The sequence below is a fragment of the Eretmochelys imbricata genome, chromosome 11 (genome assembly GCF_965152235.1).
Source record: "Eretmochelys imbricata isolate rEreImb1 chromosome 11, rEreImb1.hap1, whole genome shotgun sequence".
NCBI classification, from domain to species: Eukaryota; Metazoa; Chordata; order Testudines; family Cheloniidae; genus Eretmochelys; species Eretmochelys imbricata.
Genome location: NC_135582.1, coordinates 49902739 through 49917842, shown reverse-complemented (window position 1 = coordinate 49917842; position 15104 = coordinate 49902739). Strand labels below are relative to the sequence as shown.

The following is a 15104-nucleotide window of genomic DNA, read 5'->3' as shown; positions in this document are numbered from 1 at the left end:
ACCTTTCAGAGAATAGTAGAGAATTATCTATCTACACCCTCTTTTCTGTTTTATATAACTTGTAGGGTCCTGAGATTTTCCGGGATGACACCAAAATTAATGTTTAAGGCGCACGTGTACTGTAGACTTATCTGCAACACAGAAGGGCCCAGTCCTGCAAACGTACTTTTTCAACCTATCTGGAGTCTGGGTATTTAACACTTTCCCCTAAAACACCCAGGATGGTCACTTCTGGAGACAACTCACCAAACTAGGTTTCATTAATATAATCATGTTCATCCAGAGGGTTCAAGATTTTTAATAGCTCCTACATACTTAAACCAGCCGAGTACAACATAGTTATTAGATCCTAAATGCTATGTTGATGAGTGTTTGGCCATATATCATAGGAAGAATTTTAAATTAATGCAATTATGCCACAACTCAATAAGTCTGAGAAAACATATGAGCAGTGAATGATAAATGGGAGTAAACAAAATGCTAATCTGATTCCTTACAGGAAACACAACTAAAAAACAAGTCAGAACTTTGGAAGTGTATCTAAAATCTGAATTTAACAGTGTCCATGCTGATTCAAGAACACCATTGGTACCCAAAGTATTAAAATATGAAACAACACGTAGCAGATGTTATAACATTACTCCCTGTAAATTTATATAAAGCCGCATATTGAGAAGAAACTCTCAAATATAGTACTGTTGTCTTATGGGCATTGGGACTCATCTGCACTGAGCTGATGAAAGCAGCAGAGACAATGGTCCTGTACCATCCTGGGATGGAAAGCATGTTAACCAAATGACCCTATCACAGAGTGGAACAGTAGAGTTTAGGGAAAAGACATAGTAATGATTAAACCCTAGTAAATGAATTAACTTTAAAAAAGTGAAGATTTTGTTCAGTTACCTAACAAATGAATTAAGTCTGATTAAAATACCCTGAGCAGAAAAGCATAACAGAGTAGAAAATGAACCAGAAAAGACCGTTTGTGTCATCTAGTCAGATGATCAGAATTTTGCCGGACTATTCTTAGCCTTGATCTTACTAATGTCTTATTGAACTTGTACTTGAATGGCTGCTGAGATGTTACCTCTGCACAAGGATTCCATGCTACTAACAACTAGAAGTCCAAATATTCACTTTTGTTGAAACCACTGGCATAGACTATTTTGAGCAGCAAAACACGTTTCTTTAAAAGCTGAACATTAAAACTGTTTTCTCCTATGAAAAGAAGTTGTAACATATACACACTAATACTGGGCCTGAAATCAAATTTTTGCCTCTCATGCATGAGAAGAATCTCCTGGACAGATTATCACCTTTAATATTGTTCTTTAGATCTAGTTTGTATTTCTTGTTCTGTTTTGTAGCATGACTATTTCTGAACTATAACATTTCCTATGGACCAAATGAAATGCTAGAAGATGAGCTATAATCCCTAATGTATTAATCCTTCATGAAATATCCTTTGTTGAGGTTGTATTTGCTATCATAAAACCTCGAAATTTCACCAGAGCTGTCCTTCCAACTCATTATAGGAATGAGGTATTTGATCAAAGTTGCTACTGTACTTATTCACAAAAGTTCATGGACTGATATAACAGCTTAAAATAGTCATTGTTGTAGTTTAATTGGTATAGTATCTACGTGTTGTGCACATGTAACTCCTGTTAGCATTCTTGGGAATAGCATATATGCATCAAAGGGAGACTAGACCTTGGTGTCCAACAGTCTAATCTGTGTTCAGAATTCACATTTCACTATGAATTTAATAATTCACAAAATAAGGTCCTACCATTGAAGCCATCCTGGTCCAGGTCTCCCAGAGGTGCAATAGAACTGCTGAATCTCGCAAAGATCTCAAACCCATTCAGCTTTACAATCCGAAAACCTCCAGAGGCTTGTTGAAGGCATATGGAGACCTGACCCACCTCTTGAAGCTTGCCATCAGAACCACGCTCCATAAAGAGGGGGGCTCCAATAAACAAATCAGTGTAACTGTATAAAAAAAATACAGTCTTTCAACCACCCACAAGAAACTCCAGTTTCAATTTCACATGTTCTCATCATCCACTGCCACACAGAATTGTACAGTTATGGGTAAGATGAATGTTTCAAATAGATCTTTAGGCTTCACTTGTAATTTAAAGAAATTTAGTGATGAAGAAAGCATGCATTTCTTATTTGGACAGTGTAGATGACGTATTACAACTTTAAACAAAAAAATCCATGTTGAGTGCTCAAAATAAAGCGTGTTGTTCAGGGAAGCCCTAATAAAATGCAGTTAAAAAGCCACAGGGAGAGAGAAATAAGTGTAATAGGACATATTCTTTACAAAATTGCTAATTTTGTTCCAGGAAATTAATTCTGAGAGAGACAGATAACTGTTTCCACAAACAACTACAAAAAAGAAAAGGCACTTACTTATCCCCATTAATATCAGTGGCAGCTACTGAATATCCAAAATAGGCAGCCATCTGGAAAACAACAGAAGTTTTACATTTGATCCAAATATTTAAATGAGTAAATTTAAACATTAGTGTAATTTTTGCCCCTCCTCCAAAATATTTGGTACACGTCTTTCATTAGGTGCCACCAATCGTTTTTTCACTCCTTTCCCCTACTCCCTCAGTAAACTGGTCTGTTTCTAGAACAGTATAAGAAGAATTGATGACTCCTTCCCTGCAACTAGTAGAATCCAGTGGTCCCTCCTCTTTCCTAATTCTTAACAGACTAAACTGAACTACAACACCAAGCAGCACGAGCACAGCTCCAGTCCAATGACTCTTACAGGTTTCTAAAGGTTCCACAGATTACTAAAGATCCGGAGGCATGTGAGCTAACAACAAAATATATCTCCTAGAGCCATGGACTTCATATCTATGTTCTGTCATTCTGAAGAATTGTTCTCTCCTGCACCCCTACAGCCACCTCATTGGTATAAAGCAGAACTATATACCTGTTCTCCAGTAAAATTGTACAAGGATGACATATTTTTTCCATTGTAAATAGATACCTGCATAGGAAAAAGAAATGAGCTAGTAGCATGTCACTATACACTACAACAACATTTAACATTAGGTTTTTATTATTTTCAAGTTTAAGATTTCAAGTTTCCTACCATGCCCAGCGTTCTTGCTGCTCTTGGAACCCCAGATACAAAGTCTGAAACATAAGAGAAGACAACTTGGTAATGTTCAGATTCCAGTTGAGCAAAGAACAATCGCTCAAGCTAGATCTTCATTTGCCTGAACCATTTTGCTCATTCCGAGAATTTTATGTATTATACTGTGTATGCATACAAGTACATTTGGGTTTGTTTGTGTTTGTTTGAATATTACTTCAAGTTTGCTTCCTGCTGAACACATTTTTACATACCAACAAAATAAGAACAAGGCTGTACCTTCTATGCCATCACCACTGAACTCTCCAACAGCCACCGAATAACCTGAGCAACAATAACAAAAGTGATAAGTCACTATATGAAGCTAATTAATTTTTGCTTTTCATGTAATTTCTCAACACTTCCCCTATGATCCACTTTGCCTGAACATTCTGTTGAATGATCTCAAAAGTCAATAAGATAAAGAGCTATTCCAAACTGCAGATCCATTGGATAACTATACTACACAACTAAAAATAGTCAGTTAAAGTCTGCATGAGATGCACCAATTTCAGTAGGAACAGCCATGCCCAAATGGGCAGGTTTGTTTTGCCAAATGGAGATCCACCAGTTTGAAACTGGAATGGGTAGGTTCAAACAAACATACAGAACCTAGAGATGGTCCAGAGCTGACATGTTTGGGTCCACATCTGAACTTGCCCAAAGTCAGAAAGGATGTTGCAATCCAAGTTTCTCTCTAAAGGAATCCTTTGACGAATTTATGGTAATAAAATTTGGTGGTGATCGAGACCAAACGAGGATTTACTGGTCATGTTGAAAAAGGGCACATCAGGAACAGTAGCAGAATGCAGAACTATCCTAGTTCTGGACTCAGCAGTTGAATCTTGGCCCAGGTTTTGTAAAAGCGTTTTGAATAATGTCTAATACAGAGAGAGCTCCTATTGGAGATATTAATATTTAGCCTGATTTTTTTTGGTGGATATGGGGAGGTCACATAATAATTCAACTGATACCGCAGACAATGACGTGTTCTGTGTAAATTCAGAGGGCGATGGTAAAATAATCTCAAAGCTCTCTGCTAACTTAATAATACAAAAAAGCCCAGTCGCAACACCAATTTTACTGATAGGAAAAAACAAACAAACAGATGCACAGTGAAGTGCACACAGCTGATGACTGATCCAGGCACGCAAGACAAAAATGCTTGGCTCCTGGGCCTCATGTCCGCTCACAAGACCTTCAGGAAAGAAAACAGGAATTTTGCAAAGACATCATTACTGGCACTTCTGCTTTTGCGAAAAGACACCTGGGATTCTGAAATGACCACAGCATTCAGGACCTCTGTAGTAATCTCATCATTCAGGAGTACATATTCCCCATTCTCCCAACCATTACACTGGGCCATTAGTCCAGTACAGTTTCAGAGGAAATAGTATTACAAAGTCACTTTTTGCAACACAACATTTTTTTTTTTTTTTTTTTTTTGAAGGTAACACATCCACCCAAGTACAGATCCTACTTAACCTGTCAAATCTGACAGACTCCAACATGCTCTGGTTCCATTTATTTTAGTGTGGAAGAATAGTTTCTTCCTTTAGATAAGGGTTTTACTTGGAAGTTGAAGGCACAGTATTTTTTGAGAACTTCCAGGAACTGTAGCAAGAGCATCTATATTAATTTGTTACAGTATTAAATTATGAACATGTTCAGGTCCAGATGGATTTTCCTTTTTTTTTTAAAAAGACAATTATTGAAAACAAACAAAATAAAAATGTTTCCCAAACAGCCTTCTCTTAAAGGAGTCCCTGGTCCTCTGTTTTGCACATGCAGTAAGATGGATATATACCAACTATTTCTTGGAATACAGACCTCACATTGGTATCCATAGGAATTCTACACACTCACCCAAGGAACACCCTAAAACTACTCTCTCATAGAAATTTTACTCCAGGTTCCCTAGGAACATTTTTCCTTTCCTTTCTTTTGTCTAAGCAAGTCCTATATAAAGCTAAATGATTACTTCCTTCACCTCTCCTGGAGGACACTTTTATTTGTTATTCCCTCAACACATTGTGTTTCATAGAATCCAAAGGCTACTTCCAACTGCTGTATTTCTAAAGTAAATACAATATGTGTCATGGGGTGGGGGTGGATGTGGATGTGAATCTCCATATAGAATCATATATAGTGATAAAAGGCCTCATTGAAAGCCTAGTAAAGTCAATGGAAAGACCCTGCTGGCTTCCCTGGGATTTGGCTCAGGCCCATGGAAAGTTAGCAGCATCCACTGTGCTGACAAAAATGAAACGACGTCTCAAGTGAGTGTGACATATTGATGAATTGATGCAATATTGAAAAGCAGACTTTCACTTGTTCCCGACCAAAACATTTTTTTTTTAAATCGAGAAGGGGACTGCTCTAAGCATGAATTTAAACTAGAAGTAGGTTTCAAACTCTTCTAATGTTCCAGCATTTTAACATAATCTCCAGCACTTACTTATCTAGGTTTATGTAAGGGTAGGGAAATGGGTCACTGAGATAGATCTCTGTTCCCATATTAGCAGGGTCTGCTTATACACTTTTTTGGGGTCTTTTATTCTCCTTTAAGACCTCTCAGGGAAAGCTGAATTTTGAATTACCTGGGAAACTGGTATGATTTGAACAGGCAAGTCTGATTCAGTGCCAGACTGGTGTACATTAGACTGATCTGTAAATGCAGAATGGGGCTTGTACCTTTACTTTCACGATTTTAAAGTAATAAAGGACTTAAGAACTAGGGGATTAGGGGATTTTCTGTGCCATGTTACACCAGCTACTGACTTAGAACACTTCTTTTTTGAAGGGCAGAGGGAGAGGATTATGGACTAATAAGTAATCCCACTGAAAGATTTCTGGTCACACATTTTTTCCCCCAATGGCCATACAGAGTCACTGAGAAAGTGAAAAATGTCTTTGACCCCATTTAAAAAGCAAGCGCAAAGCAAATATACACGGATTAGATAACACGTCCAAGAGCTCAAGATTGACCACGTGTCACTCTCCATATTAGAGAGACAAGATGGGTGCACACACAATCCTAAATGGACAGGCATTTAGCAGGTAGAAACACTCTTATCAACTGCTGTCTTTATCAACATTAACATTCAGTAAGGGTTCAAACCTGCTCCTGTTGAAACCAATGAAGTCAATAAAAGTTATTGGGTCTTTTGCAATTGGTGCAGGATCAAATCCAATGAGACTTGCTGCCATATTGATAAAAATATCCCTTTATTTTCAAAATGACCTACCCAAGTAGCTGTCATCAAAAGCAGCACTAGCAGACCGTGTTGCTAACTGGTCATCATACTTTATACTGTAGACTTTGGAATTGTATTTAGCCACAATTTCTGCCACCCGATCAGAAATGAGTTGACCTGCGAAAAAACAATACATTAAAATAGATAATTGCTCTGGTGAATTTAACTGTGAAGAATGGGACTTAATCAGAGAATGTTTGGATTCTAAATCAATAGCATTTCCATTAGACTAAAGGGGAAACCTCCATTAGACAACAACAGTAGCCATTGGGAGGCATGAAAATAAAAATGTAGACCATGATCCAGCAAAGACTTCGGCTTTGTCTACAGTGGACTTTCGTTGTTAAAATCTTTGTCAGGGGTGTGGGAAAAAAAACAAAACAAAAACACACACACCCCGAATGACAAAAGTTTTACCGATGAAAAGTGACAGTCTGAACAGTGCTTTGTCAGGGGGAGAGCCTCCTGCCGACAAAGCTACCAACCCTTGTTGGGGTGGAAGTTTTTTTTGTCAGCGGGAGAGCTCTCTCCTGTCAACAAAGAGCAGCTATACTACTCGCCTTTTAGCGGCATTTCAGAATTTAGCTTAAAAGAATTGTAGGAAATTTTGAAACTGCAAGCTCAGGAGCATTACTTTATTTTTAAATTACTGTTACATTTAGAATTTTTTTTCCTTTCAAGTTTTATGTAAAAGATGACAATTTCTCCAAGGAGCTAACAAAATAAATATATATTACTAACTCAGTTTGATGAGCTTCAGTAGCATCTGTAATGCATTTTTAATCACTCTTCTTTGTTCAGGGTCTGCACTGATACAGAAACTATGTTATGTACATGGAACATGGGCAACTGCATTTGGCAGCTGCTCACTAGTGGTGGTGGCGGCAGCAAGTGAGTTGGCTTTTGTATTCACAGGCTAGGTCTATGCTGCTGTTGAAAGCATGCCTCTCACCCCAGGTGGACAGATATTAACTCTGCCTGAGCTAGTGTGCTAAAAATAGCAGGGTGGACATTGCAGCACAAGCTAGCTGCCCAAGTACAAGCCCAACCGACCCCTTGAGTCCGTACGCAGGTGGCTAGCCCATGCCACCGTGTTCACACTGCTGTTTTTAGCACACATTCGCTCGAGCATAGTTACTGCGCGTCTGTCTGCCTGGCCAAGAGGACTCTTCCCCAGCTGCAGCGTAGAGACACCCTCAGTGACCGTGGATGCGCAATGGTCAGTTGAAGGCCTTCCCTCTAGGAGAAGATATATGAAATGTTCCTGTGGAAACTGTAAAGTCAGAGGTAAGGTTTGTGTTACAGCGCAGGGCAGATACACGTGGAGAACGTAGCGTATCTCTGTATCCAAAGGAAATGGAATATACTTCTCTTTGTGGGGCCTGTAGTGTGTCTCATTGACAGTGAATAATTTGATGTCTGTGTTATAAGATAGAGGAAAGACCATTTGCTTAACTTTGCACTTTCTTGCTTTTAAGGTTTTGGGTGGACAGGCAAAATATTCCCTGAGATAACCTCATCAGGCTTGAACAAAGTATTTGCCTTTAGGAACAAACACACACACTTTATGTATTTAACAGAACATTTGTATGGCTATTTAGTTAATAATCAGTGCAAAGACGTCTTTTAAAGCTGCCTCAAATATTCAGTAAATGTTTTAAGGGGATTAAAGAAATACATTTCTCCTGTCTCATTCACTGAGATATTGATGTTTATGGAGGAGTCAAGATAGGTGGAGTGGGGAGTGGAAAATCAAAGATGTTAGCATTTTTTGTCACCTAAGTGATTTGTCTCACCTTGCCAGTAGAAACTTCCAGGTCCTCCAAGAAGTACCCTGTCTCCCTAGAAAGAATAAAATAAAATAAAAAAAATCAGAGCCCTCATTACCATACATCTAAAGAATAATAAACAATAATGAAATATATGGTAATTCTAGGAGCACACAGTTCTCTTATACTGTAAAGTTGCAGTAGCTGTAGTAACCCAGCTGTGGTGTTAGATTTTTTTATTAGGATTTGAGATTACATGGGCCTACTAAAAGAGAATCAAAAAACAAAAAGGAAATAATTAAAAATGTTGATCTTCTAGAATGTTATTAGGTTTAACACTACTGAAGCAAATCGACATCTGCTTTTGATCAATTTCTTTTCCCTCCCCTCTGCTCCTCCCCCATCCAGCCTCTTCTTTTTAAACTCTGAACTGAATGATTCATGTCATTTTAGCTGAGACTCCTACAGGCATAATTTTAAGACAATAGAATATAGTTAGAACAAAACCCTATGACATTTTGCTAGGAATCTGTCATATGACTGGTTTCTGTGGAGGCATGCGGATGACGCCTTCCCCTTCCCACATCCCTATTTTTTCCTTAATCAACGACAGACACATGGTACACAGAGAAGTTTTGGTTTTGATCTTTGTCTATATTACAGTAAAAGCTTTGTTACCAGTGTTGGTGGAATGGGGGGTTGACAGTTAAGTCAAAAATTCCGGTTAACTAAGAGGGAGGGAGTTTGGGTGCAGGAGGGGGCTCAGAGCTGGGGCACGGGAGAGGTTTCGGGGTACCAGCTCTGGGCAGCTCTCACCTCGGGAAGCTCCCCAAAAGTGGCGACATGTCCGGAGAGGCGTGGCCAGCTGGCTCTGCATGCTGCCTCCGCCTCCAGGCGCCGCCCACATAGCTCCCATTGGCCGCAGTCCCTAGCCAATGGGAGCTGCAGAGTCAGCACTTGGGGCAGGGCAAGGGCTCCACCTAAGAGCACTAATCTCAGCCAATGGGAGCTGCGGGGGGCAGCACCTGTGGGCGGATGCAGTGCACAGAGCCACCTGGCCGCGTCTCTCCGGACATGTCACCGCTTGCACAGAGCTGCCTAAGGTGAGTGCCGGCCAGAAACAGCACCCCGAAACCTCTCCTGCACCCCAACCCACTGCCCCGAGCCCCCTCCAGCACCCAAACTTCCTCCCAGAGCCCACACCTCGCACCCTGTTCTGAAAGGCCGGATTATAAAGCTTTCTGGTTTGCAAAGTGCCGGATAACACAGCTTTTCCCGTACTTGGTATGGCTTTCATCCAGCAAAACATGTTTGTAACTTTAAGCACGAGCAGTCCCATTTTAATCATTGAGACTACTTGTGTGCTTACAGCAATGCACATACTTATGCGCACTGCTGGATCAAACCCTGTTTTTTTTGTGATGCTTAGCTTTGTAGACATTTTGTCTATGTTTGGATTTTAAAAGAAATCAAACAAAAATAAAGAAAGAAAATTAAAAGAATATATGAAAAATACATTTTCAAACAGCAACCTACATATATAAAGAAAAAAAACATAAGGAATAGAACAAGAGCAAGAAGATACAAAAAATTTAAAGCTGTAGCTCAATAAGGAGTAGTGATTTGGGTCTAAAGCACAGTCTACTAATGGAGTTATCAGGAGGGATTACACTGTCACTTTCAGAGCAAGTCATTCCTGCAAGAGAACTTAGTGATTTGAAGTGACCAGTGTATGCTTAAGTGTCTAATAAAATTACAAGATTACTGTAGTTTCATTTGACCTGAGGACCAGTGGCAGCAAAGATAAAACAAATAATCAGGTACCATTGACAGAAGCTGGAAATGCAGGGTACTTATGTACAGCATGATCTTTCAGAGCTTAGGTGCTAAGCACCTTGCAGGATCAGGGCTCATAATGATGGCTTGTTCCAAACTTTTTGATTAGTTTACTACATTTTTACTTTCAGGAATAATGGATCTTTATTTTAAAAAATAGATACATACCTATATCAGGTACTGGTTGGAAATGCTGTAATTTATAATTGTCTGCTGAAATTGAAAATGTGTGAAAACAGGCTACATCCAATGAGCATCACATACCTTTGTAAAATCAATGCTAAAGCCTCCTTGACAAAATCCCTGTCCATCAGCATCAATAATTGCTACAAAAAAAAGATAGGTAGAGAGCGATAAATTAAACTTTGTGACAGGAAATGGTAAGATGGTTATAATTACATTGATCCATTCTGCTCAAACATTCTTGGATGGCCAGAGCCTGGATTGGGTTAACTTGAACTCCAGGTGATTTTGGTTTGGTGTCAGGGAGATTTTTGTCCCATTCTCTGAAGCAGTGGTCAAAAGCCAGAGGTCAGATACCAAGTTAGGTGCTTCAATAGTTTGTTCTAATATGGCAAAGCAGATATTTCTTCCTGTTCTTCAACTCATAATCAAATAACTTTAGGATTAGTTCTAGGCCTAGCCGAATAGAAGTAAATGGTAACTCCATATTCCTGCTGAGTTAAATTCCAAAGGTCTTTGGGAAAAATAGATGTAAAGTATCTGGAAAAAGGAACGTATTTTTCTCTTTCTATGCAAAAAAACCAGAAAGCTATATAACTATAATATATTTCAAGGGTTGTCTGAAGAAGAAGAAAAAGCATTCCAGGGCTGACAGTTCCCATGCTAGGATTTAGCCTAGAGAGAGTTTTTATGACTGAGTTAATCCCCTGAATATACAGCTTTAGGGCAGAAATGTGACAGGCCCTTATTTATAACAGTGTGACTAGTTGAATATTCGTTAAGTTTAAGACATAGTCGTTTATGCTCCTTTTATGTTGGATGACTATGGAATGCACTCCCTGCTGTTCTGCAGAACTTCTCATGCTTTGTGTATATAAAATAAGATCTTCTACACTTTCCACAGTATGCATCCGATGAAGTGAGCTGTAGCTCACGAAAGCTTATGCTCAAATAAATTGGTTAGTCTCTAAGGTGCCACAAGTACTCCTTTTCTTTTTGCGAATACAGACTAACACGTCTGTTACTCTGAAACCTGTCAGTCCGCTTTGTGATTCAAAAGTAGGTTAAAGAAATATGGTAACAAATTTAAAAAGTAATCTCTTATTCTGAGTGCTCAAGTTGAGACACCTTGGGTCTGATTTCAGAGGTGTGAGCCACCGCAGGCCCTACTGATATGACCAGGGTTTGTGGGTGCTCAACACTTTCAAACAAATAGGCTCACGATATCTGAAATGGAGAACAAAAAACATGAAGGCACCAAAAATCAGAGACCACTTTTGAAAATGTTACCCTAAATTTACTGCTACTTTTTAGTTGCTGTTATTTGACACAGCTAAGCTGCACAGAAGTGGGACTGTTCTATGCAGGGCACTTTGTACTCATAATATGTTGCAGTATCCTAGTTATTTCTCTTCTTCAGTAGTTTACTGGCAGAAACTTTAATCTGCCATGGCACATTTCAAACAGTTAAAAAGGAGTATCAATTGGAGCATTAATATCATATTAATAATTCCAGAATCAGAAATTCATGCCTTGGAGGTTGCAATAGAGCAACATCCACATCTCAGAAGGAAAGTGGGCTCATTTTGAATGCCACACCAATTATCAATGAACTGTGAAATTCTGGATTTTTCAAAGTTCTGGGACATTTGGATCCATGGTTTTAGTTTGATCCACTGTAGGGAATGGGGGGTTGGGAGGGACCCGACATCTGTGAAATTTAAATGCAAATCCTGAACACCTCGAAAGGTCAGAAGTGCCCAGACTTGGGGCTCTGGGTCAGGCTCCTCCCCAGTTGCCAGAAGGATAAATGCCAACCTGACCATGGAAAAAAAGGGAAGGCACAAAACAGATTCTCTTCTTACTCCCCTTACAAATATACATAAAATTGATGTAACAGAAATGAAACTGAAATTACTAAGTTAAACAACAAAACCTTCTATACATACTCGATCTGCAGGGAGCATATTCAACAGCCTTAGATCCATCATGAAGGTAACAAGTTCCTACAGGCTCTCTCTCCTGTTTCGCTTCAGTTCTCCAGTGATACAAGGGAGCACAGGCCTGAGGAAAACACATGACAGTCTATAAAACAGATCTCTTTCAGAATGCCTGAGCAGGTTGGATGGATCTTTGCACCACTGTTCTACTGCATGCCCAAGGAAAAATGACCCAAAAGCACTGCTTTTAGTAAAAATAAAGCACATTACCTACACAATGGGCAGTTGTAACAACCTTAGACGAGGAATAGTCCACTTGTATTTTAGAAATGTGCATTCGTTGATAGAAGGCTGTTTACAACTCTCATAAAAGTCTGTTGGGAAGGGCTTTAGAGGAATTTTTCAGAAATAACTTCAATGTCCACTAGTCATGAATTATACTAGACTTTCCCTAGCACAAGAAGAAAAGCCAGCCAATAAACTCCTAATGAGAAACTCAAGTTGGATGGCAAGGCTATGTTTAATTCTGAATTGTCACAGTCCTTCCATTGCAGTTTTTACCTGTAGAAGTGTCCAAAAGCAAGCAAGCAAGACTTACCAGAATTTTATCATTTTTAGACCTCACGGATGCTCCAAACCACTGATGAGACTTAAATTCCAGTGGATCATTAGGTGCAAAATTTCTATCGCCTGCAAAGAAAATTAAAAACACAGCATTATTTCATGAGCGCCAAGTGATCTTTAGAGAAACAATACGAATACAAACAGAGATAAAAAGCAAACCAAAACCAATAATATTTGAGGGCAGAAATAGCTTTGATAGAAGTAATTTTTTTCTGATGTGCTTATATATTTATGGGATACATGACTATTTACCAAACATGTAAGAAGCATAGGCAGAATGCTGAATTACTGTAAGAACACAAATGTTGCAATTTCCACTCTGAATGTTATCAAATCAAGTAAAGATTCAAAAAATATATCAACTGATATGATCAGTCACAAAGCAGGAGTAAAGTTTTGCTGTCTACAGTAACCAAGGAGTTAAAATGTAAGTAAGTTGAATAAGACAGTTATGGCTAACTTGCACATTCCTAAGGACGTATGTGCATTGACTTCATACTTTAAGTTAATTCCCCTTCACTTTCCTGAGTACGCCCATGTATACATGCCCTAAAAGTTAACTGTTGTTGTGGAAGCTTGGGAGGAGTAAGTTAACTTGAATGGTTTCTTGTGTAAGTGTAAATGTAAAAATCATCTAACATACTCAGTCCTGATCCTTCTCCCATTGAGAGCAATGGAAATTTTGCCATTTCAGTGAGAAGATAATCAAACCCCTAGGGTACAGCACTCAGAGTGGGAGATAACTAAGGGCTTGTCTACAGAGGGGAAATAGCCTGGAATAGCCTGAAAATGGATTAACCTAGAGGCACTTTTAGTACACAAACGAGAGTCCATACAGGGAGGTAGTGAAGAATAGTTACTGCAGTTTAAAACCACACCCTAGCTTATTTTTCAATAGCTTCCTTGTATAGACAAGACATAAAAATTACTGATATTTTGGTATGTCTGAGTTTAAAGTATCAGCAAGCTGACTAGTTGATACATCAGTCCCACATGCTGCAAAAAATACCCTTTCTTGTGAATCAGCAGCTCTGTTACTCAATAATTGTGACTACTTGAATCAAAACTTCCTTGTACATTATACACCTTGTAAGGAAATCTCTGTGTCCATAGGCATGCTATTACTTCCTGATGGGGAAATCCTGCGGAAAGGAAAACAAAGCAGACTCCAGTCTCCGCAGGCAGCTAAAAACAAACAGGTGGCTGGATAACCCTTAGTCTGATCTTCATCCAGAACAACACAGAAACCAAGACAAGTTTTCAAAGAGAAAAGTATTTTATTTTTCTAATTTCAATAGCATAAAGAGGCCAATAAAAAAGACATTTCAGTCCCTTCTGCTCTCTCACCATATTCCTATTTAATACTTCAGTGGCCAGTAAAAGTGAACATCTCTCCACCATAGGGTGACCATATAGCAAGTGTGAAAAATCGGGACAGGGGGTGGGTATATAAGTAGGTAATAGGAGCCTATATAAGAAAAATCCCCAAATATCGGGACTGTCCCTATAAAATCGGGACATCTGGTCACCCTACTCCACGATCAGCAGCCTGTAGATTTATATTACCACCCAGCAGTAGCAGAATTTGGTCAATTTCTGTCTGGAGCAGAAATCTGTAATTTGGAGTCAGGTATCTTCTGAATGCGATTTGATTATTTACAGTATGTACACAAGTCCTGTAATCTTTCAACAGGTTTGGTAACACAGCACAGAGGCAAACCCCCTTCTTCCAGAATCCTCAGGGAAGGCACTTTTTGCCCTGACTCCAGAAACATCTGTCTAGTCTCTGAGGGGTCCCCGCAAGTCTCTCTCTTTACAGGCTAATCCCTTCAATTTTACACCTGGGGAACTCCTAATCCCAGGCTGCTCACCAAGGCTTCATGACCTGGAAAAGTGAACCTGGGGCTCTGTAGTACCAAGGAAGTTGGAACCTCAATGCTTCAAGTGTCAGACAAAGGAGAATGTTTTAACCCACACAATAACAATACCCTTAATGATGTGTTGGGTTGTGATTACTGTATGCCCTCTAACTCTTTTTATGGGGAGTTTTATCCCAGGTGCTTCCATCTCAGTGATTATGCAACCATTAAGCACTTTTTGCCATAACAGTATTAAAAAGGTAGAGAATGAGGTAGGATTAAAAAACAAAGAAAAAGAAAAAAAATTAGTTTCCCTAATTAAAGCTTTCCGTATGCTGACGAAAATTGGAGTCTGCAATATATCTAGGACTTGACTTAACTGAGTTGTAGGTTAACAGTTGAATTTTCTAAGGCATCCTGCATGACTGTGCTCCCACTGAAATCAAGCACTGAGTGCTTTTGAAAAATTCCACTCT

At 39.1% G+C, this 15104-nt stretch overlaps 1 protein-coding gene across 1 annotated transcript in view; it reads right to left on the bottom strand.

The window, feature by feature from the left end:
* The window catches only part of ITGAV (integrin subunit alpha V), an 86512-nt gene that overhangs the window by 36852 nt on the left and 34556 nt on the right, over positions 1 to 15104 (bottom strand). The window contains exons 3-12 of the mRNA XM_077829715.1: positions 12744 to 12835; positions 12155 to 12269; positions 10287 to 10348; positions 8214 to 8259; positions 6409 to 6534; positions 3401 to 3445; positions 3119 to 3162; positions 2957 to 3013; positions 2422 to 2474; positions 1793 to 1995 (exon numbers count right to left, since the gene is read on the bottom strand). Of these exons, the coding sequence (XP_077685841.1) occupies positions 1793 to 1995; positions 2422 to 2474; positions 2957 to 3013; positions 3119 to 3162; positions 3401 to 3445; positions 6409 to 6534; positions 8214 to 8259; positions 10287 to 10348; positions 12155 to 12269; positions 12744 to 12835 (843 nt within the window). The remainder of the gene's footprint in view (positions 1 to 1792; positions 1996 to 2421; positions 2475 to 2956; positions 3014 to 3118; positions 3163 to 3400; positions 3446 to 6408; positions 6535 to 8213; positions 8260 to 10286; positions 10349 to 12154; positions 12270 to 12743; positions 12836 to 15104) is intronic.